At 54.8% G+C, this 21484-nt stretch overlaps 1 protein-coding gene across 25 annotated transcripts in view; it reads left to right on the top strand.

The window, feature by feature from the left end:
• SLC37A1 (solute carrier family 37 member 1) overlaps positions 1–21484 on the top strand; it is an 80105-nt gene that overhangs the window by 28438 nt on the left and 30183 nt on the right. For 24 of the 25 annotated variants that reach the window (XR_003429344.1, XR_003429213.1, XR_003429309.1 and 21 more), the window contains 6 exons: positions 7202–7334; positions 7982–8060; positions 11703–11838; positions 13622–13698; positions 14606–14772; positions 19528–19565. Coding sequence is in view for 17 of the 25 variants with exons in the window: in XM_027089098.1 (XP_026944899.1) it covers positions 7202–7334; positions 7982–8060; positions 11703–11838; positions 13622–13698; positions 14606–14772; positions 19528–19565 (630 nt within the window). In the remaining 8 variants the exon portion in view is untranslated. Of the gene's footprint in view, positions 1–7201; positions 7335–7981; positions 8061–9304; positions 9447–11702; positions 11839–13621; positions 13699–14605; positions 14773–19527; positions 19566–21484 lie in introns of those variants that run through there. The other variant, XM_027089969.1, reaches the window with a different exon arrangement.

The raw sequence follows: 21484 nt of genomic DNA, 5'->3' as shown, positions 1-21484 counted from the left end.
ATCGTCCAGGGCCAAAGGTAGTTCATTTACAGCCCGACTACCCCTCCGTCACTTTCTCCTCTTTGGCCAGGACGCAGGTCCAGGACTGTGACTCCACTGACCTTTGTAGTCCTGCCTCCTCTGCTCCCCGGGTCGGGGGGAGGAGGGGCCGACTGCTGGACAGCTGTCGTCTCGGGCTCCCGGCCGGTGGCAGAGGCAGTGCCGAGGCTGTTGCTTCTCTGGACGGTTCTGTGTTCCCTGGTCTCCAGCAACGCCCAGTGGGCGTGAAACACCATCCCTCTACTCCAAGGACCCTAGAATTCCTCGACCCCTAGTAAGCAGGCATTTCCCCGGCCCTTCCGGTCGCTTGCAAACTTCTCCCTTTTTTAATGTACGAAGTTTGAATAACTATGGCAATCTTTGCAGACCTTTTATAATGCAGTTTTCAAAACAGAGCAAAGGATGGGACAGGAGAGGGTGGGCCGTCATCCACTTGACCAGTGTCTCTAATATCAGTACCAAGGACCAACCCGCCCCTGTCAACTTAAATACTACTAATTCCTGCCTTCCTGGTTAGGGAAGTACACATATGGCTCAAGAGAAAGGCAAGTTATGAAAAGGGAAGAGACCGTTGAAGGGACCTTAGGGAGTGCCTAGAACTGAAGGAGCCGGCGGGGTCGGGAGCCTTCCTGCGGCTCCGATGGATCCTGCAAGGCCGGGCGAGGGTCCTGGGGCCAGTCCTGGCCTGCTGGGGGCGTCGCGGTGCAGCAGCAGCCTGACAGGCGCGGGGCCCGTGTTGGGACCGAGGCAGCATGCTGAGGGGGGCTGGCCACTGGAGGGTCTCCTTCTGGTGGCCACGAGGGTCCCCATTTAGCCAGGAAGGGATGCGGCATTGTTCCAGGCCACTCTCGCGGCTTCCCCGTCGGGGGCTTGGGGCTTAGTGATGAGGGGTCCGGCTCTTAGTTAAGTTTTCGTCGGTCACGGTGACTGCCACTGGCTGAGCCCCGCGCCTGACAAGGTGCGCGCCTCCCTTATTTAATCTCATCGTCACGGCCGTCCTGTGCGTGTCCTTTTGAGGAAACTGAGACTCAGGGGCCTAATTCCTCTGTGTAGGCCAGGGCCACCTCAGGTGAATTCCACAGGGTCGGGCTGACTCCAGGGTCCCTGCCCTTACCCTCCCTGCCACGGGTCTCTAGGGCAGGTGTAAGAAGCTGGGTACAGTCGCAGCATCACACCCAGATTTTCTTCAACACGCAGGTTGTCTGACTTAGCACCTTAGACGTGCCTGGATGTGTGGATTGGCCTAACGCAGAACCCCGGGGCTTCTTTGCCTTCTGAGATAGATCAGATGTCACACTCCATACGATAAGTTACTTTGCAATGCCTTGTGCTTTATTTAGCTCATCTTATTTATAAAACTAGAAGTAGTAATGGTGCTGTTGACCCAAGGAACAGCCTGAATTATCTATAGCCTATATTTATTAGCACATTATGAGCAAAACAAAATTAAAATACATTTGCGTACCTGGAACTGATCGCCAGGGGCGATGAATCATACAGTGATTCATATCCTTTAATGTCACTTCCAGGGACGTGACATGTCGTGTTGGCACGAGGCTACTCTGTTTAGACTTAGTTTAACCACTGATGAAACCTTTCATTTTTCTCTGATTTTAGTATATAGCAAAAAGGAAAAATAAGTGATAGTGATGAAAACAGGGCTGGGAGGAGGTGGGGTTACAACCCCGCTGTGTTCTGAGAGCTGCTCCAGTGCTAGCCCTGCCTCTTAACTGGAGGCCGATGGACAGGTGGGGCCTGCACACTGCCCGAGGGACACTCTGGGGGGCTCTTCCCTGGCCCCCCACCCCCGGGCTGGGCCAGAGCAAAAGCCTGAAAGCAGAGGGTTCTCGGGGAGAGCCTGAGCTGCAGGGGATCCAAGGTCCCCGAGGGGAGCCGTCACATTGACCGGTCTGAGTGTGAATGTCCAGCCCTCTCTGCACACACGGGACCCAGGAAAAGAAAGCCGTGAAATCCTCAGTGGCGGACAGAAAACAAAGCCTGAAAGGCTGGAAGTGCGTACCTTGGCTTTGGGTGGGAAACTTGCTATCTGGAAAGCTCTGCCGTTCCCAGTATTCGTATTTAAATAGGACACAACTCCAGTGAAAATCTCAGCAATGTCTTTTTTAACTGAATAAAATAATCTTAGAGTTTATGTGAAAAGAATGACCAAGAATTAATTACCAAGGAAAGTGTGGAAAAGGGAACATTTTTTAAGCCACTATAATCAAATTATTATGGTATTGCATGAGCATAGACAAAGAGGCCAGTAGAAAAATATAGAAAATACTGTGGAAACATACAGTAGAATGGCTGACAGAGGTGACGGGAAAAGTATAGTTCATCTAATAAATGGTGTTGACACAACTGCAGATTCATCTGGAAGAAATAAAGTTGAACTCCTATCTTATAAAGAATAGATGGATGGATTAAAGATTTAAATGTAAAAAATAAAAAGTAAAAATCCAAGAACAAGATGATGTCCCTCTTAGGGGTATGAAGTTGGGAAATCCAAAGGAATGATGGACGGAGGGGGTGAAGAGGCAGTTCACAGACAAGGGATATAGGGATATACCACTTTATACCCACAAAGTGGCAAAACACCTAAAAGAGTAATAGCCCCTGTTGCTGGCAGTGATGGCGGGAGAAGACTTTCAGGTACGGGTGATAGAGATGTGAAGTGTTACGGCCTTTTGGAAAGCATCTGGGTAACACCTGTTGAAATTAAAAACGCTTGTCCTTCAGTCCTGCTTCTGGGAATCTTGTCCATAAGAATGGAAGCGCCAGCCCTTAGGAGTATTTGCATAGGCATCTTTTTTGTAGCATTGTCTGCAATTTTTTTTTTAAAGGAAAGAAATAAAACGTGGCTATTCTGTGAACTTACTCAGCAGCTGAAAGTGTGAGTACGTTGTGGCACACCCATATTCCGATATGTGCAACCACTTAAAAGAATTCATTGGAGCCAAACCAGTCGACTCAGAAAGACTCCCAGCAGGTATTTTTGAGTCAGAAGAGTCAAGGTGGACATAAGTCCGTGTAGAATGATCCCATTTAAAAAAAAAAAGACAGTGACCCGAAAGCTTCCCTGTGTACTTCTGTACACCTTTGTGAGTGGGTGTACCTTTGCATATGCAGGCGTGTGTCTGGTCCATTTTCATATGGCTCCTGTGCACTGACCACCTCCTGGGTGCTGGGGCCCAGGTTGTCTGTTCTTCCTGTTTTGAGCGCTGTCTCATCCACTCTTGCTGCTGTAACAAAATACCATCGACTGGGCGGCTGTAGCCAGCAGACATTTGTTGCTCACAGTTCTGAAGGCTGGACGTCCCAGGTCAGGGCGGGTGCAGCACGGTCAGTTTCTGGTGAGGGCCCTCTTCCAGCTTGCACACGGCCGCTTCCTTGTAGCTTCACTTGGTGGAAGGTTGAGGAGCTCTCTGGGGTCCGTTTAAAAGAGCACTAATCCCATTCATGAGGGCTCCACCCTCATGACCTAATCACCTGCTAAAGGCCCTACCTCCTAGTACCGTCACCTCGGGGGTTAGGTTTCAACACGTGAATTTGGTGGAAACACCAGCCTTCAGAGCATAGCGAGCGCCAGAGCTTTCATTTCGCTTCTAGGACTTCTTTTGCATAATGCTTTGGAGAGTTCTTTTAACCGAGAGCTTCATAAAAGGAGTCTAAAGGACTAGTTAAAATAAAAGGACCCACACAACCTAATGAACCCTAGAAAATTTACTACACATATACACTCTGTATAGATTATGGACACACACATGCACGTACGTGCGCACACACGACACTCCGTGTGTCGTTCAGAGGTGAAGTGAAGCTGACACAGCCCCCCTCCTCCTGATGAGGCCCGAATCCCCGGCTCTCAGTCTCCTGCCCCTCTCAGCATCTTCTGGACCCCTTCCCCACTCCCACAGGCAACGAGCAGCTCGCTGTAGCCTTGGCCAGAGAGCCGAAGAGCCCATGTTTTTGGAATGAATGAGCGCATAAAGAGTTTCTCAGGGTGAAACTGCTCAAGTTCAGAGTTTAGCGCGTAGAGTCTTCATTAATGTACATTTATATAAAAACATTGGTGCCTAAGGGACTGCACGGGCCGGTGTGTGTGGCGCTTACAGGGAACATGTCTCCTGCAGCTCCAGCTGCCCAGTGCTGGGGGTGGAGGGCGCTAGAGAGGGGATCTGTAGGTGGGAGGTAAGTGCACACCCCCATGTCTCTGCCCCTCCCCCCCACATGGTGCTTCGTGACGTCATGGCTGTTTTCTGCATCCTTCCATCATGTCCACACCTGTCTTCTCTCACTCCCCACCCACCCACCCCACCCCCCGCCCACCTTCCAGTCACTCTGGTGTCTTGCGGTTTATTGTGTTGTTGCCGTTCCTTTGTGTATTACACAGACATTTCTAAGCACTTATGAGCCCCGTGCACCTGGAATGTTCCATTCTGCTCTTCCCCCTTGGAGTTTCACAGCCGTATTTCTCGGCTGCCACATTGTCTTTTGAATGATCGACTTTTAATCACTGCCTGGTGTATTTTGATTAATTTTATGTGTTATCTGTTGAAAGGCACATGTGTAAGAAATTTGCAAAGGAGACTGCTTTTATGAAAGCAAAGGACTAGCTCCCCACCCCCAAAATGATTTTATAACCTGGTAAGGATCAGTTCACCTGGTGAGTTTTCTTTCTGACAAACTAAGTTTATCTTAGTTTCATTAATCCTTAATTTTCCTGCAAACACCAGGTTTGGGGAATAAAACTCATTGGAAAGTTAAAATACGGCAGAGTCTTATTAAAAGCTAACATGTGGTCATTTCATATCCTCAGAACTCTTTATGCTCAAGTAACGTCAAGCCTTTTATTGCTTTTGCTTCAGCTTCTCAGCGGGGTGGGCTGGAGATTGCATTTCTCATATGAAGGAGGAGGTCTGGGGAGAGAAGGGAGCTGAATGAGATTAGGGCCAGCTGGAGGCCCTGGGGTGCCCCTGTGTGGGTGGACCCCAAACACACAGCTGCCAGTCGCTGAGCCTTTCTGGGCGAGGGACCCGGAGAGGAGCTCTCTGCACACACCTCCACATGCCCGTCTTTAAGGCAGTGCCGACGGGCCGCGCTGTGCCCGTCGGCACTGTGGGGAGGCTGTGGGGAGTCCCCGTGAGTCGGCCGAGGTTGGAAACTGGGACAGCAGCGCCAGGATCCCGGCTCGGAGCCCGTCTCCCTGACCGGCACCTCTCATCCCGGGACAAACCAAAACAGAAAACCTCTTCTGCTTGTTAATGAAACAAAAAGGGATGATTTCTAATCCTTTATATCCCCCGTGGATGGTGAAGGAGGATGTGGACCTGCCAGTGGGAGCCGCGTCCATAACGGTCCTCTTCCCGGGCTTCCGTGTAAGGCGTGTGTTAGGAACCCCACGCCAGCCCCGCTCGAGGGTCCCCCTCAGCCCATGGGGGTCCTTGCGTCCTGCCTGTGGCTCCCTTATTGAAAGGTGAATAGACAGCATCAGTGGTGCCTGCAGGCCCGGCTGGCTTCCAAGAGAAGCAGCAGAGAAAGGTGGGCGGACACACCTGACTTCTGAGGGCAAAGAGGAGAAGGAAATGATCACATCAGGCGGGTGGGGAAGTGCTGGCAATCCAGCTTCATGCAGAGAGGCAGGGCTCCCCCGTGTCCCCGTCCCAAATTCACAGCCACGTCCACAGTTTCTCAGGCGGGCAGGGAAGGAGCTCGGAGGATCCCAGGACGACAGCGCCCGGCCTCCACCACCGGAGAGTGGGAGCTCGGCGGAGGAAAGCTGTCTGCAAAGGGTTACTTTGAGTTTGGAAAGCGGAACCTTGGCTAGTTTTAGCGGAACCTTGTGTTTAAATTACAGCAGAGCAGCCCAGCGAAGATGACAAAGCCACGTAACCACAGAGTGGCTGGGTCCTGTGTGCCAGGCCGGGTCTCGGGGGCACGTGTCCGTGTAAAATCAGGTGTCCCGCCGCGGCTGACCACAGCCCTAGCAAGGCGGCCTTTTAAAGGAGATCAGCCTCTTTAGTGACCCCTCCTGAAGAGGCGGGGTACCCACAAGGCGAAGGTGGCGGACAGGCCTCCTGGCTGGCCCCGCACCTGGTGGACTGGGGTGCAGCTCCCCGCCCGCTGCCCTGTGTCTTGACCCCGGGGTAGATGCTTCTTCCGGGGCCAGGCTTCCTCACAGCCCCCCAGGCCCAGCCTCTCTCAGGTCGCAGCTCATTAAAGGCCGCCCCTTCGGGACCTCTGCTCCCCCTGAGGGCCACCTCCTCGACCTTGAGGACGCCTCCTTTCTGCCCTCGCTCACACCTGATGGATTGGTTCATCTGAGCCCCGTGTAGCGGAAACCCCAGAAAGCGCCCAGCAGGGCAGAAGTGGGAGCCGGGGGCCACCTGGGAGGGGACACGTGGTGGCACCGCAGGCGCATGGAGTCCTGTCTGCTGCCCCTTGTGTTTTAAGTCACCTGTTACTCAGGTCCCCATACCAGGACGGCCCCGGCTGCCCTGCGGCACTCTTCTGGAAGTGTGGATGCCTCCTTAAGGAGCACCTTGAGGTAGTTTTGGGCGGGGGAGTTGACATGTGATTTGCACATAGTAAAGTGCACAGATCTGCGGTGTCTAGCCTAGCAAATGTTTACACGCTCACCCGGGAAATCATCACGCAGGTTAGGGTCTGGTCCTGTCACTGTTGCCCTTCCCTAGGTGATGAACGTCACCTGGATTTATTCATTTCCCTCCTCCGGAGCTTCGCAAACAGAGTCTCCCATATGTGCTCCTTTGTGTCAGGCTTATTTTGTTTCGAGATTCATCCTCGTCCTTGTGGACCTGTAACTTGTAGTCAATGATATAAATCCAGCAGGATGAATCCATTCTTCCGTCTGGGCAGGTGGGCCCCCATGCTGCCCGGCTGCTCTGAGCAGTCGTCTCTGGGTAGCCCGGTACAGGCTGTGTCGGCTGTGTCTCAGGAGGAGACGGCCGCTAGGGAGCTGGAGGAACCGTCCTCGTTGGCAGGCACTCTGTGGGTCCCCTAGACACACCGCCCCAGTGGTGCCGTATCCCCCTAGAACGCAGTCACCCTAGGACAGCTGTAAGGAGAGGGGCGGCTGAGCCCCACCTGAGTGCACTCTCTCTCTCTCTGGCTTCTGTCCTCCCCATGGATGTCCCAGGGTGAGCTGCACAGCTACTGCACGGCTTCGTATGAGGGGGAGGTCGGATTCCACAGCCAGAGCCCAAAAGCCCGGGACACCCCCGCTCAGCAGCTCCCAGACAACGGGACCGACTGTGGCTGGGCCCCATTTGGTGAGTTCTCCGTCCGTGCCCCTGCTTTCGTCCCGTGACTGAAGCTGGCCATCCCTGCGGGCCTCCTCCACAGCTGGCAGTCCCCGAGCCGGCTGGCTGATCTCAGCAGCGGTGACGATGCTGTCAGATGCAGCTGCGCCTCCAGGTGCAAACTAACCTCTCCTCCCAGCAAACCAGCCTCGCACCTTCAGCTGCTGCACGTTTCCCGTGCCCGTGTGCAGGGGTGTCGCTCAGTGGTCAGATCTGCTGCAGGTCATCTGCAGGTTGCATTTGTCCAAGCTGGAAGTTAGGACTTACAGAGCGTAAGCTGTGGGTGGAGAGAAGAGAGCAATCTCAGAGCTGTGGTGTGGGGCTGGCCTGGGGGGCCCGAACCAAAGCCGGGGTAACATGTGAAACAGAACAGAACCCACAAGCTCACCGCCAGCAATGGGGATTTGACCTGATGGGAGTAACGTTTATGTAGCGATTATTGGAAACATGGTGACTTGATTTCCAGTTGCTGTATTTTCTGTGTTCCCTCTGAGGACGCCGCCCAGACGTAGAGAGCAGAGGTCTCGTACGTCATTGTACCTCTCCCGGCCATAAATTGGTGTTTAGTGAAAAGTAAACAATACCCTCCTTTTCCTGTTGCTTTTCGCCCCACGTAGATCAGGACAACTTCCAGCAGCTGCTCGGCGCCCTGGACTACTCCTTCCTGTGTGCGTACGCTGTTGGCATGTACCTGAGGTAGGTCTGGCTAAGACTGCAAGACCCAGGTGGTCCGCTGGGTGCAGAGCACAGCTCAGGTAGGCTGAAGACGCGGCCCCGCCCGCAGGTGGCTGGTCCTCCGGTCTCTCCTCAGAGACAAGGGTGAGGTGGAAGCCAGCACACGGCCCGGGTGTCCTGCAGATCGGGCAGACTGTCCTCGGACGGCTTTCCTGGCTCCGGGGTTGGATGCACCGTGAGCCCTGCCAGGACCCGGTCTCTCAGGAGCAGGGCCCTGGCAGCTCCCCACCCGGTGAGCACGGCAGAGCCTCCTCTTCTCTGGTTTCAGGGGCCGCCGTCTCTTTCCTAACCCCGCCTGGCATCAGAGCAGTTCACACAGCGGGTGCTTGGCGTGTCCACCTGGATGGCCCGCTAGGCCGGAACAGAGCCTCCCCTGAGTGCCAGAGGCCGTCCTGCCTGGCGGTGGGAGGTGTGGACCCCAGAGGCACGTTGCTGGGATTCGATCCCGGCTTGACGGCCCGCTTGGGTGGCTTTGGACGAGTTACCGCACCTCCTTGGGCCTCAGTTTCCCCTTCGCAAAATGGGGGAAACAGTAGTTCTTAACTCACAGGAGTGTGGTGAGGTTTAACTGAGTTAATATGTGCAGAATGCTCAGAACAGGGCCTGGCCCGTGCTGTGTTCCCAGTGCCTGTTACATACGATCGTTAGCCCATTCTTTTTTTTTTTTTTTTTTTTTTTTTTGGTACTTGGGTTTTTCCCTTCTGTGGCCTCTCCCGTTGCGGAGCACAGGCTCTGGACGCGCAGGCTCAGCAGCCATGGCTCACGGGCCCAGCCGCTCCGCGGCATGTGGGATCTTCCCGGACCAGGGCATGAACCCGCGTCCCCTGCATCAGCAGGCGGACTCTCAACCACTGCGCCACCAGGGAAGCCCCGTTAACCCATTCTTGATCGAGTTCTGAACTGGCCTAGGGAGGTGGTAAACACTAGTGGGTAATAACAGGACGTGCAGTTGGCCGGTTAAAAACTACTGCTACTGTGTCAGTCCAGCCAGATCTAACAGGAAAAACAAAACAAAACTTACAGGGACTAAGGCCTTTAGTCCAAAGAGGGCTTTGTTCAGAGACACAGAGTTTCAGAGCTTTGGGAATTTCTGGAATCCCTGTAAACAAACGTTTACCTTCTTCCCTGAGATCCGCCCAGACTGTGTTATCACCGAGACCTGGACCCCGTCCCCAGCTCAGGACCGTCTGGTGTCTGGTACCCAGACAGGCGGTTTCTGCTGATGGAGTGGCTGTCACCCCTTTGTTGAACTTGCACATCTGCATGGAGCTGCAGGGCTTGTCCGAGTGCGGAATGCATAATACGGATGCAGCGCAGAACGGGAGCCCAGCTGCGGAGAAGGACAGCGTAAGCCTCAGGCGCCTTCGGGCGTGGGCTGCAACCGGGCTGCCAGCCGCATTCCATCCTGCGGTCAAATATTTATGTTCTAAAAACCGCAGTTTTACTGGACACCAATCATCAATAATATGAAAAGACCCCAAGGTTGGAGTGTGTTTTTCTCAGTCACTAGAAAACACTAGTTAAAGGTGGTTCTCAGCTGGGAGTGATGTTGTCTGCTAGGAAGCATTTAGCAATATCTGGAGATAGTTTTGGTCATCTCAGCTGGAGAAGGGGGTGCTACTGGCATCTAGTGGGCAGAGACCGGGGGTGCCGCTAAGTGTGCTACAGGACACAAGACAGCCCCTCGCCACAAAGAATTACCCGGCCCAACATGCAAGTGTGCTGAGGCTAAGAAAACTGGTTTCAATAAGGTGGTTTCATTATCGCTTATTTACTGGCAAAGATCGTTCTTCATGCAACTCGCCAACGAAGGTTCTTATTAAATAATTTTATTGTGAAATAGCATTATGTATTTCATAATAACCTAATGTGAAACCCACTGTGGACTTGTGACGGGGATGAGGATGTACCCTGCTTCCTTGCATCCTTCCTCGCATGGCTTCTTAGCGACATCATGACACGTTGCTAGTGAGATGGATGGTGTTAGCGTAGCAGGTAACTCAGACGTGGTGGCACCTTCGCTAACCCAGGTCATTGCTGGCAGGTTCAAGCAGGTGTGGCGTGGCCTTTATTACCTGTAGGAGCCTGATACGACGTGGAATGCTGTCCATTCCGTTAGGCCTTTTCTTTAAAACTTGAAAATAGAGACCAAGTTGAGTCCCAGTATGGTCTAGCAAGACTAGAGGACGTTTGTAAGCCCCGGCCGGCCGATGGCACTAGCTTGCAGGAGGCCCATCTGACTCTGACACTTACTCCGTGACCTTGGGCAGGTCAGCCAGCTCCTCTGGGACATGCCCCCTCTTCTCTGAAGTGAGCAGGATGAAGTGGATAATTCCTTTAGCTCTCGAATGCTCTCGAGTTTGTATGTGATCAGTTTCTACTCAGCTTAAAATTTGACCTGAATGCTGTTTACAGTTTTAAATTACTTCCTCTGCTTTAGTGTTTAATAGGTCATCTGCGTGATACTAGGTTGATCTTTTTTCTTCTTCGGTAAATTCTGAAGGAAGATCTCGCTGGGGTATTTGTTCTTGAGATGAAAGACCAGAATTTTGGAGCTGGTTCCCAGGGTCCTGTTCAGAGGCAGGCAGGCAGGCGTCATCCTTCATTACGTTTCATATCTATCTGACTCCTAGAATGATTACGTGGAAGAAAACGAGACCCACAGAGTGTATGTAGAGATTGCAGAAGGCTCACAGTCATTTGTGATTGTTCTCCAGGTCTTTATTCACTTAAGTCACAGTGTCAAGCTGTGTGACATAGTGACGTGTCCTACAAGGCAGTGAAGGACGTATTTCACATGGCATTGGGTAGTGAGGTGTGGTGGTGGTAAAGGCCTGTTGAATGTATGTCCCGTATGAAACTGGAGGTTTTCACCCTCCCCGGCAGCGCTGGAGCCGTTTGATTGAGCATCTACTACCTTGCCAGGCACTTAACCGCATTTATCTCGTTGGAGCACCCAGGCAGCTCTAGGAAGCAATTCTCCAGAGAGATTAGCTCTTCATGGCGTCACGTTGCTGTTCAGAGGGAGCATGGAGGCTTTGCCCCACGTTTCAGACTTTACCTTAAGGAAAAGGCTCTGTCTTTAAACCAGGTCACGGTGCTTGTGGCCAGAGGGTCGTTGGCAAGAGCGCCTCTGGCCTGGCCGCCGATGCAGCGGCTTAATGCCAGCCCGAGAGCCAAGAGACGTGCTCAAGGTCACAGGGGACCCCTTTTCGTATTTGTCTACAGTTCGACAGTTAAACGTGGTTCTCTTAAAAATATACGTTCACTGACTGTTGTTTATATAAAACAGGATTAGCCAGCAGGACAAGGTTTTGGTTTTGTTTTTTTAATTGGCAGGCATCATATATGTCAGAGTGTCTCCGTTTTATTATTTGACAGTGACTTTCGTTAGAAATAGGAAGTCTTAAAAGGTGTTGCCAGTTTCTGGTTAATAAATGCTCCATTGAAAAATGATTGTGATGAAAATTTACTGGGAATTGGAGTGCTTTCAAGTTCTAAAAGCTCAGAGCATGAAAGCACCCAGCCAGGAATCGCTGGGTCACTTACATCATGGGTGTGTTTGTTTTCTCACATTTGTCTTTCTTTTTTCTCTGTCCCCAGTGGCATAATAGGGGAGCGCCTGCCCATTAGGTATTACCTGACTTTTGGAATGGTGGCCAGCGGTGCTTTCACTGCCCTGTTTGGGGCAGGGTATTTCTACAACATCCACAGTTTTGGATTCTACGTGGTGACCCAGGTAAGGTCTGGCCCACGGCTCACCATGTATGGGATTTCCGTGATGAGCCAGACGGGGTGTTAATGTCACGGGTCCCAGGCTCTGCCAAGAGAGGACATGGCAGGTGGTGGGAGTGGGCGCAGCACTGCGTCCTGGCTGAGGCCAGGGTCAGCGCCATGGCAGGTGGCGGGAGGGGGCGCAGCACTGCGTCCTGGCTGAGGCCAGGGTCAGCGCCATGGCAGGTGGCGGGAGTGGGCGCAGAACTGCGTCCTGGCTGAGGCCAGGGTCAGCGCTGGTACATCCAACCCCTTTTCTCTCCTCTGCTCTGAAATTCCAGCCGGGAAGTGTTTCTTTCTTTTTTTTTTTTTTTTTGTGGTACGCGGGCCTCTCACTGTTGTGGCCTCTCCCATTGCGGAGCACAGGCTCCGGATGCATGTGGGATCTTCCCGGACCAGGGCACGAACCCGTGTCCCCTGCATTGGCAGGCAGACTCTCAACCACTGTGCCACCAGGGAAGCCCCGGGAAGTGTTTCTTAGTTTCAGGAGTTGCCGCCCAAAGAATCCTACTTGTCGGTACCCCGGCAGGGGGCTTGAGGCATGAAGCCCTTCTGAGTCCTTCTGCCTTAATTTGGGTGCATTTGAGATGTTCTGTCTTGGGTCAGACTTGACCGCTCTGGGGTTGGGGGAATGAGGGGCGTGGTGAGGGGAGGAGGTTGAGGGGACTTGGGGATTGTCGGGGGGCAGTCAGCGGGGGGCGGAGGGGGCGGGGGAAAGGCCAGGGCCTAAGGGTGCTGCAGGGGAGGGAGGGCCGGACGAGCATGCGGCCTGGCCCTTCCTGCGGGGCTCAGTGCTTCCAGGAACTCCTGGATCTGCCCCTCCCCACAGCCCTGTGGATAATATTAGCTAGAAATGGAAAATGACTTGAAACAATGACGCTCAGCTTCCGAGGCTCCCCAGACACAGCCCAGGGAGATGTGGCAAGGTCATCAGGGCACATCGTATGTAATTTGCTTTTAAAATTTTCACCATAGGACTCGAAAGAGTTTGGCTGTTTTCATTACCAAAGCGATGCACACTTTATGGTGATACAGAAAATCGGAGAGAAGGAAAAAACCTATTTCCCAGAGTCCCAGCACGTTCCTGGAGGGAAGGCTGAGCCTGGCTGGCCCTGAGGCCGGGCCAGCGGCTCCCAGTCGGCCTCTGGTGGCTGGTCCTTCCCGGGGGCAGTTGGAGGAGCTGCCCCTGAGGCCCCTGAGACTAAAGCAGAGCCAGTTGCTGATACACTTCCTGAATCCCTTCTTCAAACAAGAGCTCGGGGCGCTCTTGGCAAGTTGGAGAAATCATTTCTCTAGGCACTAGTCAAGGTTCTGCTCCCTTCGGTGGTTAGCAACAGTACCTTCTTCGTGACACAAGAAGGGAAGACGTGCAATTCACGAGCCACCCTTATGGTATCATCACAGTTCTACAAAAAGGAGAGGGTTTTTCTCTTTGCATAAAGTTTTAGCTTGGAAAGAGAATGGACAGCTTGGCCCCAAGCTGTTGACAGTAGTTCATCTCCGAGCAAGAGATTTTCTTTTCTTTTTTTCCTCTACTTCAAAATTTTCACAATAGGCACGTACGACTCTCGTGGTAAGATATATGCGTATATTGTTAAAATACACGTCTGGCTGTCGAGGCTCATATCGAATCGGGTTCTGCCCCTTCCTTTTGTGAGAGTCCCCGCTGGGCGCCCAGACCCCTGAGGCCAGGCTCCCGGGTGTGGGTGTCCCCCCTCAGCAGTCTCTTCCTTTGCCCTCTGTCACAGATCGTCAACGGACTGGTACAGACCACCGGCTGGCCCAGCGTCGTCACCTGCCTCGGCAACTGGTTTGGCAAAGGGAGGTAAGGAAGGCAGCCCTGCTTCCAGCAGCGTCCGTTTTCAGAAGATTCTGATGAAAACCAGACCGCTTTATGTTTAGTTTTTCTTTAGATTCATTACAGAAAAGAACACGTCAGTCTACTGTATGAAATAAGGTGACTGAAACCTCTGCGTCTTGAGGGTCTAAAATTCAGGCAGGCCTCTGTTTCAGGAGATGTCACCCCCGTTGTGGGCAGGGCGGAGTCTGGGTCATCTGCGCAGCCAGCCAGCAGCCCGGGCCTCACCTGGCCTCCTGGGAAGCCGGGAGAAATGCAGTCAGGGCCTTGCCCCAGGCCTTTCGAAGCAGAAGCTACATTTTCACAGGACTGAAAGGCACAGGGAAGTGTGACCTGTCCAGGTCACCCAGGGCCTGGTAGCAGAGCTGTACCCAGCCTCTGGTGACCTCACTGCGGTCAGATTCCATCATAACGTCTGTGTGACAGGCAGCATGGCTGGGCCCACGGTTAGGAAGTGGTCGGAGATGCCGGACAAGATGGGGAAACTAAAACAGGAAACTCACTCCTCCAGCCTTACTTAGCCTCGTTCGTCTGGCAGGTTCTTCACCGTGAACTTTGGTTAATGGGGTATTTCATCAAATGATCGTATTTAGATTGCAAAGGCACAAATTTAAATTTGGGGCCTTCCAAGAATTCTAGGAAAAGGCCTCTTTCTTCTTTTAGTCGTAGAATGAATAAGCTCAGAGACGTGTAATTATGCAGCCGGAGGTAAGTGAAGATACTGTCCTCTCGTAAACACCCCGGTCCCAAGCCTTGCAGAGGTGGTGTGTTGCGCTACCAGCTCTTACGCTGTGCAGGCACTGTTGTAACCTCACGTACTGATCCGTGTAAGCCCCGAGACATCATTTGCCCCTCGTGTTTTGCTGTATTGCAGGCGAGGTTTGATCATGGGGGTCTGGAATTCCCACACGTCTGTGGGCAACATTCTGGGGTCCTTGATCGCTGGCTACTGGGTGTCCACGTGCTGGGGCCTGTCCTTCGTCGTGCCTGGGGCCATCGTGGCAGCCATGGGGATAGTGTGCTTTCTCTTTCTCATTGAACGTAAGTACCGGTGGGTGATGACCTCTCCCCGGGAGGGCTTTGCGGGGTTGCGGGGGCGGGGGGGCGGTGAGTTTAGGAGAAGAGGCTGCTGCTGCTTCATCGCAGGCAGGGATGGGGTTGTCCGGCTCTCCCTTGCCAGGAAGACTTCCTTCTTAAGTATAGGCTTCCCTGATGAGCCGCTGCTCTCCTGGTCTTGCTGGATTTTCTGCTGTTTCCTGATTTCTGGAGTAACCAGTGTTGACGCTCCTCCCGCCCTGTCCTCTGGCCCCACGGCCCTGAGCATGCGTGGTCTTCTGCCACGCTGCCCGCTGCCCGGCCCACGTGGCTGCACCTGCTCACGCCCGTCCTGCTGCCACAAACTGAAATGGGCCTCACCAGCCTGTTTGCCTTCTGATAAGATACAGCCTTGTCAGTGTTTTCAAACCATGACGTGACTTAAGATCATATACCTTAATTAGGCAGTGTTGTACCAGAAAATCCAAGCCTTTGGTCCGTCCTAGACTCAATCCCAGGCTTCTGTTTTAACTGAATTTTAAATTAATTTTTTGAATAGAAATCGGCAGGACAAGCATTGCTGACAATTATACTAATGACAGAGAAGCAGGTGCTCCCTTAGCTGGTACGCGTCAGGGTGCTCCAAGCCCGCGAGCTGTTCTGATGAGCTGTATCTCGCGTTTGCCTCTTTGATTTGTCTTAAAGCAAAAGGAGATCGTGTGGCACTAGATGGCTCCCGCTGTCAGCCCGCAGGTAGGGCTGTCCGGAGTCAGATGACCTCATCCCTGGGAAGCGCCAACTATAGCTTCAGCTTTGCGTTCGGAGTTGCGTTGCCGGTTTTATCTTCCAAAAGGTTAAGGCGCTGTGAAGTTTCTCACTTCTTTTTGCTTGTTGCTAATGCTAACCTTTTCATTTTTAAAATAACCGCCGTTTAGTGGAGCACACGTGAGGCTCTCAGGCCAGCGTTGTGCTGTCAGTGAAGAAGGAAGCCACGGTTAGATGAGGAATCAGACGCCCCCCTCCCCTGGGTGTGAGCAGAGGGCACGGGGCTGCTCAGCTTCCATCTTCACCGTTTTCTCCAGGGGCCCAGTAAGCTTTTAGCAACATCTCGAAATGGCCCAAACAAGTGAATCGTTAGACAGATGGGGGCGCGGGGGGAGGGTGGGTATTGTGACTTCCTTGCCGACATGCCGACCTGCGGCATCAACTGTCGCTTGTGTGTCACCAGAGATCCAGGAAGGATCGTCGTGTCACCTGGACTCTCCAGGGGCTGCTTCCACACCGTCACCTGGACAAGGATGCGCTTCCTCTATGTTAGTGCAGGGACACCCCCCACCCCCGCCCCCGCGTGCCTTTGGCCCGAGGTCCAGAGTCCACGGTGGCTTTTATTCTCTTCCTCAACTGATAAAGGGGCGGCTCTGGGGAAAGGGGCGGAGTGACAAGGAGCGGAGGGCCTGGCAGTGGACGGGAACTTGTTTGCTGGCCCGGCCAGGGCTCTCAGCGCCAACACCGTTCAGCTCAGTCATCCTGGGCGGGGCAGGATTTCCAAGAACGCGGAAGCCCTGGTTTGGTCGTTTATGATACAACGAGAGCGTCCTCGCACTGAGCCGCCGCTCCTGTAGCTTCCAAGGGGGCGCGAGGCCGGGGGGCTCTCCTGGAGTTGCTTTCCCGCCTCTGGCCGTCCTCTCACCCCCTCTCCTGTTTCCATGGTGACCGTGGGGCTCTGCCTCCCTGCCTCCCAACCCCACCCCCGCCCCGCCCCGGCCCACTCTGGGATGAGATGCACTCGCTCAGCTTCCCCCAGGCCCGTAAGGTGTTCCTGGGAGATGTCCTGGTACTGACTCAGGGAACAGATGAGCGCTCGTGCCCCCTCCTTGGCCTGTGCGGAGGCGGCCCCAGCGGGCACTGAGGACGGACGGGGCCCTGGGGGGCCACGGGCCGCCGGGAGGGCGCTGTGAGCCGAAGTCCGGGCCACAGAGGCCGTTCTCCCCTCCTCCCTCAGCCCATCGCATTCCCCTGGGCCGTGTCGGTTCTTTTCACCTGGAGTCTTAGCCTTTAGCTGTTAGGTGTCCAAGGTAAACATGGTCAGGGTTGTGCAGGATCGTCCGTTGAGTTCCGTGCCCCCGTTCTTCATGAGGCCGCCAAAGATTTCCTCCCACTGGGCCTCCTTTCCTGCCCTCACCCGTGCGCTCCCCTCCCGCTGTCCCCATGGCTGGGGCAGGGCTCTCTGGTGTCCCGCGAGCATCGCTCAGTCACCTGGTCCTCGCTCTCTCCGCCGTGGGCCGGTCACCTTTCCCCGGGACTGGCCGGCTTTGTCCGACCGCCCGCGGCTGCTGCTTTCCTTGCCTGGCCTCCGCCCAGCTCACCAGGGCCCAGCTTGTGCGGCCGGGGGCACCTTCCGGACTTGGCGTTTCTCCACCTTCTCGCTGAACGTCTTCCTCTTGAGCTCGGGCTCTGGAGGCACTGCTCTGCGCACATGACTTGGACAGGACGCCCGCCGACCGTGCCTCTGACACTTTCCTCTGGGGGCGGCTCCTGCAGCCGGCCTCACAGGAGGAGGCGTTTCTGTGGCCCCCTAACCCTCCCACGCTGGGACCCGGCACCCAGGGCCCCCTGTCCACGAGTGTCTCAGCGAAAGGAGAGAAGCCGGTTCGCAGGCTCAGACACCCTTACTCCTCCTCGCGCAGCCCGAGCCGGGCCCTTGTGAACAAGGCCTCTCCTCCTGGGCCCGACGTCACCTGTCAGCCTGAGGCCACCGCAGGCACAGGCCTGTTGCTCTAACAGACCCTCCACGGCGGAACGAGAATCAGACCGCCGGGCCCTCTCTGCTGAGAGGATTGGTACCTGTACTCCCCCTGGTAACAAGGAGGTGGTGTCCGCATGAGTGATGATGAAAGCCAGCTGCAAGCAGTGACCAGCACATCCTGTGTCCGAGAGCAGAACACTGCAGAGAGGAGAGACCGGATCCACGTGCGTTTCGGTGGCTTACTTCCGCTCCCTCCCGCTCCCTAATCCCCTACTGCAGGGTGGGCGGGAAAGCCCCAGGAGCGCCCCTTCTCGTGACCAGCAGCGAGGGACCGGCTCGGCCCTGTTCCCCCTTCCTGCCGGGGCTGGGCCCAAGGGACAGGGCACCCCATCCACAGGCCCCTCCAGGGGAAGCTGCCCTCAGACGTGTCCCAGCCAAGGGTCACTGGTGCTAATGTCCTGCAGGGTGAAAGCCCAGGAAAAGCCACGTCCTGGGGACCAGCCGCACCCCATGGAGACTGACCCTGGGGCTCACAGCACAGCTGGGGAAAGCCACGGGCTGGGGAACTGCTGATGTCACTGCACATCCCCAGGGCCATCGGGACCATCAGGGCTCCCCAGCCACCCTCCGCAGAGGGCGGCGGGGAGGAGCCCCCAGCCCAGGAGCACATGTGGTCCAGGGGCCCCTCCGCGGTGTCACCCTCTATCTCGCGGGAGGGAACGCCGCTGTGGGAAGTTGAAAGCCCTGTGGCTCGGTTTGTGTTTCAGGGTGGTTAAACTGTCTCACCAAAACTTATAAAAAAAGACCCGGGTTCTGGGTGATGGGGAAGGAGCAAAGCTGTTAACAAGGCGGCTGTCTAGATTCTCAAGAAGTGGAGTTCGCTGGCCAGGGCGACTCGTGGCCCTGAGCCCGGCTCTCGTTCCCGGGTCACACCAGCGTGATCTTAAAGTACGAAGATGAAGAAAGCCTCGCTTCTGGTTCTGTCCGCTTCCACATGTCCTTCCCTCTGTCGACAAAAAGTTAAGCAGTGGATCTAAGAAAACAATGGGACATTTTATTCAAGCTGAATTTGAGGATTGTAACCCGGGAAGAGCATCTCAGAAAGCTCTGAGGACTGTTCCGCCCATGAGAAGTCAAGACACAGTTATGTAAGCTTTCTGAGACAGAGGGATTATTGACAGTTTACATAATCCAGGTCTAAGAGGCATCGTGGTGGGTCACGTGGTCCCTTACGGGATCAGTAAGGAATGTTTAAGGAGTTGTCCTGTGGATGCTGGGGGAACGTTGCTCCTCTAGGCTGCACAGGTATTCCTGCTCGTGGGGGAGGTTGGGTTGATGCCTCCTGTGGATACACGATGCACGGTGCGGGGCAGAGGACGCCCAAGGGCAGAGAAGCATTTCGATGTGCACGTGTTTCTTGTCCTGCCGTAAAACGCGAATTTTATTTCACACCTCCTTGCATTTAGGTAAAAGGCATTTTGTTCTATTTCAAGGTCGATGTTTTGTGCCTGCTAATTTTCCTTCTAGTTAATTCCATAACATTAAATGACTCATCCCAAACGTTATTCAGAGCCCCGCTACTCTGATCTGCGGGTCATGTTTTTCTAGTTCCTTCTGATACTTACGTCCTTTACACGTACCTTACACGGCTCGTCACCATAGTGTATTTAAGCTCTGCTTATTTTTATTTGTAAACTATTTTCCATGTTGCAAAGCAGCCTTCATATTCGTGACGATTTGCGTTTGTCGGTGCTGGTTTCGTACCCTCCCGGCTTCAGTGCGTGGGGATCAGGCAGTCACAGGGCCCACGTGAGGGAAGGGGCGCGTGTGGGTTCTCGCGGGGGTGGCCGAGCTGCGCCCTCACCCCACCAAACGTGCTGCCTCGTGCATTGTCTTTTTCTGAAATTGTTGCTGATGTAGTAACAGCATCAGAGGGTGCCTTGCTTTGGTTTACGTTCTTGTGTCGGAGGAAGCAGCCAGCCCTGGTTCACACTGTTCCGTGTTTGGTGTTTCAGATCCGAAGGACGTCGCCTGCTCTTCCTCCCCGGCCACGGTAAGGACGTGCTCCCTGCTTCTCGTGTCCTCAGTGTGCTGTGATGATGACTGTCACCAGCCTGGCCCTTCCTGTCCTGTCAGTGGGTAACAAAGTGTGGACAGAGGTCCTGCCCTGAAAATACGGGCAGTTTTAGAAGAAGATTAATCATAATGATAACAACCAAAACCAGACGAGGAGCTTGGTGCAGTCTGGGTTAGGGACTCAGAGAGCGACCAGGAGCTGGGGACCGGCCGGGCCTCACGAGGAGCAGGGACATCATACTTTTCCTGGGTGGGTGTGACTACAGGCTGACGCAAAGCTAAGCTGGCTGACGTCACTTGAACCTGGCGTCCACACCTGGCAGGTGGCCCGCTAGGACCGCCCAGCACCAGGACCACATTCCCTGAGTCATTGTCACTGCTTACCGCCCCTGACCTGCTCACGCCCAGCTGCTGAGCAACCCTGCGGTCTTCGCGGCCCTGGAAGGGCGCTTGCCCTGCCGGCGTCCACAGAGGTCTCTGCCTACCCCCAGATAACTAACTCTGGGAGCTGCCCAGGCCAGCTCCCCGCCCCTGGCCTTCGGCTTGCCCTCTCTCCTCTGTCACTCCCAGCAGGGGTGTCGCCCTTGCACCCGGTTTCCTGCTTAACCTTAGGGTAGACCCCCCGAGTCGTGCTCCCTGACTTCCCTCTCCCGGCTCCCCTCCTGTCCTCTGGCCTCCACCGCTCTGCCAAAGCCACCCGCCAGGGCCCCCAGCAGCACGGTCTGGCCGCACGTGGTCAGCGCTCTGGCCTCACCCCTGACCTGTCACCAGCGTGTGACGCGGTGGTCTCCTCCCTCCATGAGATGCTCCCTTTGGGGGCTCGTAACATGCTCTCCTGCTTCTCTGGTAACATGCAGAGCTCTTTGCTGGCCCTACTCTGGCAGACCCCCAAACATGGGAGCCCCCCCCGGCCCGGTCCTTGGCCCCTTCTCCCCTCTTCCTGCTCTCACCGTAGGAGATCCTGCGTGGGCCTGGGGCTTTCAGCATCCTCACGGCACCTCTGTGTGCATTGATGTGCAGTCCCCAGCGTGGTCCTCTGCCCTGAGCTCCATGGTCATAGGTCACACTGCCCACCCGACATCCCCACAGAGGCGTCTGGGTGTCTTCCCAGACTTAACATGACCAGAATGTTCTCTTTATTTCACCCCATAAACTTGCTAGGCCCCTGGCATTCCCTGTGTCAGTCAGAGAACCACTGTCCGCCCGTTGGACAGGCTGGATTCCGAGGACTCGTCCCAACTCCTCCTTCCATCAGCCCCGTGGCCCATCCATCCCCAGGCCCGTCAGCTCTGTGTGTGTGTGTGTGTGTGTGTGTGCGTGCATGTGCACATGTGTGTATGGAGTCATCCTTGTGCACAGCTTCAGACGTACGGGAAAGCATACCTGTGCTAGAGGCATTCCTGCACTTGTGTGTGTGACCTGGGGCCCAAGCTTTCCCCGCTGAATCCTCCCTGACAGCTCACTGGGCCTCCCCAGGGTACATGGGGCAGGGTGGCCCATGGAGCTGGGCTTCCTCTTCCTCTTTCTTCCTCACAGGGGTCAGTCAGAGGGAGAGATTGGACTGATTTCTGGGGGCGTTTCATCAGCTTCTGCCACAGCCCCAAAGTTCTCTTTCCCACAGGAACTCTACTCACTTCCTGTAGGGCCCTGGAGAGACCGGTGTCACAGGGCCTTCTCGAGGGGCCCCAGAGCCTGGGGAAGTGAGGGCGAGCTGGGCTGGTTCTCTGTCCGCTCTGTCCGTTTGCACCTCCCCCTTATCGTAAGCAGAGCTTCCGTGCAAAGCCGGATGCACTTGCAAGACATCTCACAGGTGCTGACTTCTAAGTAGAGCCGTGTCCTGGGAATTTCCCATCTGAAGGTGTTATTTTCAGCATCAAGTTCTTCTCCTTTCCATTT

The sequence above is a fragment of the Aethalodelphis obliquidens genome, unplaced genomic scaffold (assembly GCF_003676395.1).
Source record: "Aethalodelphis obliquidens isolate GAN/ISIS:26980383/991018 unplaced genomic scaffold, ASM367639v1 scaffold1, whole genome shotgun sequence".
In the NCBI taxonomy this organism is placed as follows: domain Eukaryota; kingdom Metazoa; phylum Chordata; class Mammalia; order Artiodactyla; family Delphinidae; genus Aethalodelphis; species Aethalodelphis obliquidens.
The sequence above is the reverse complement of the archived record's forward strand: the minus strand, read 5'-3'. Positions and strand labels throughout refer to the sequence as shown.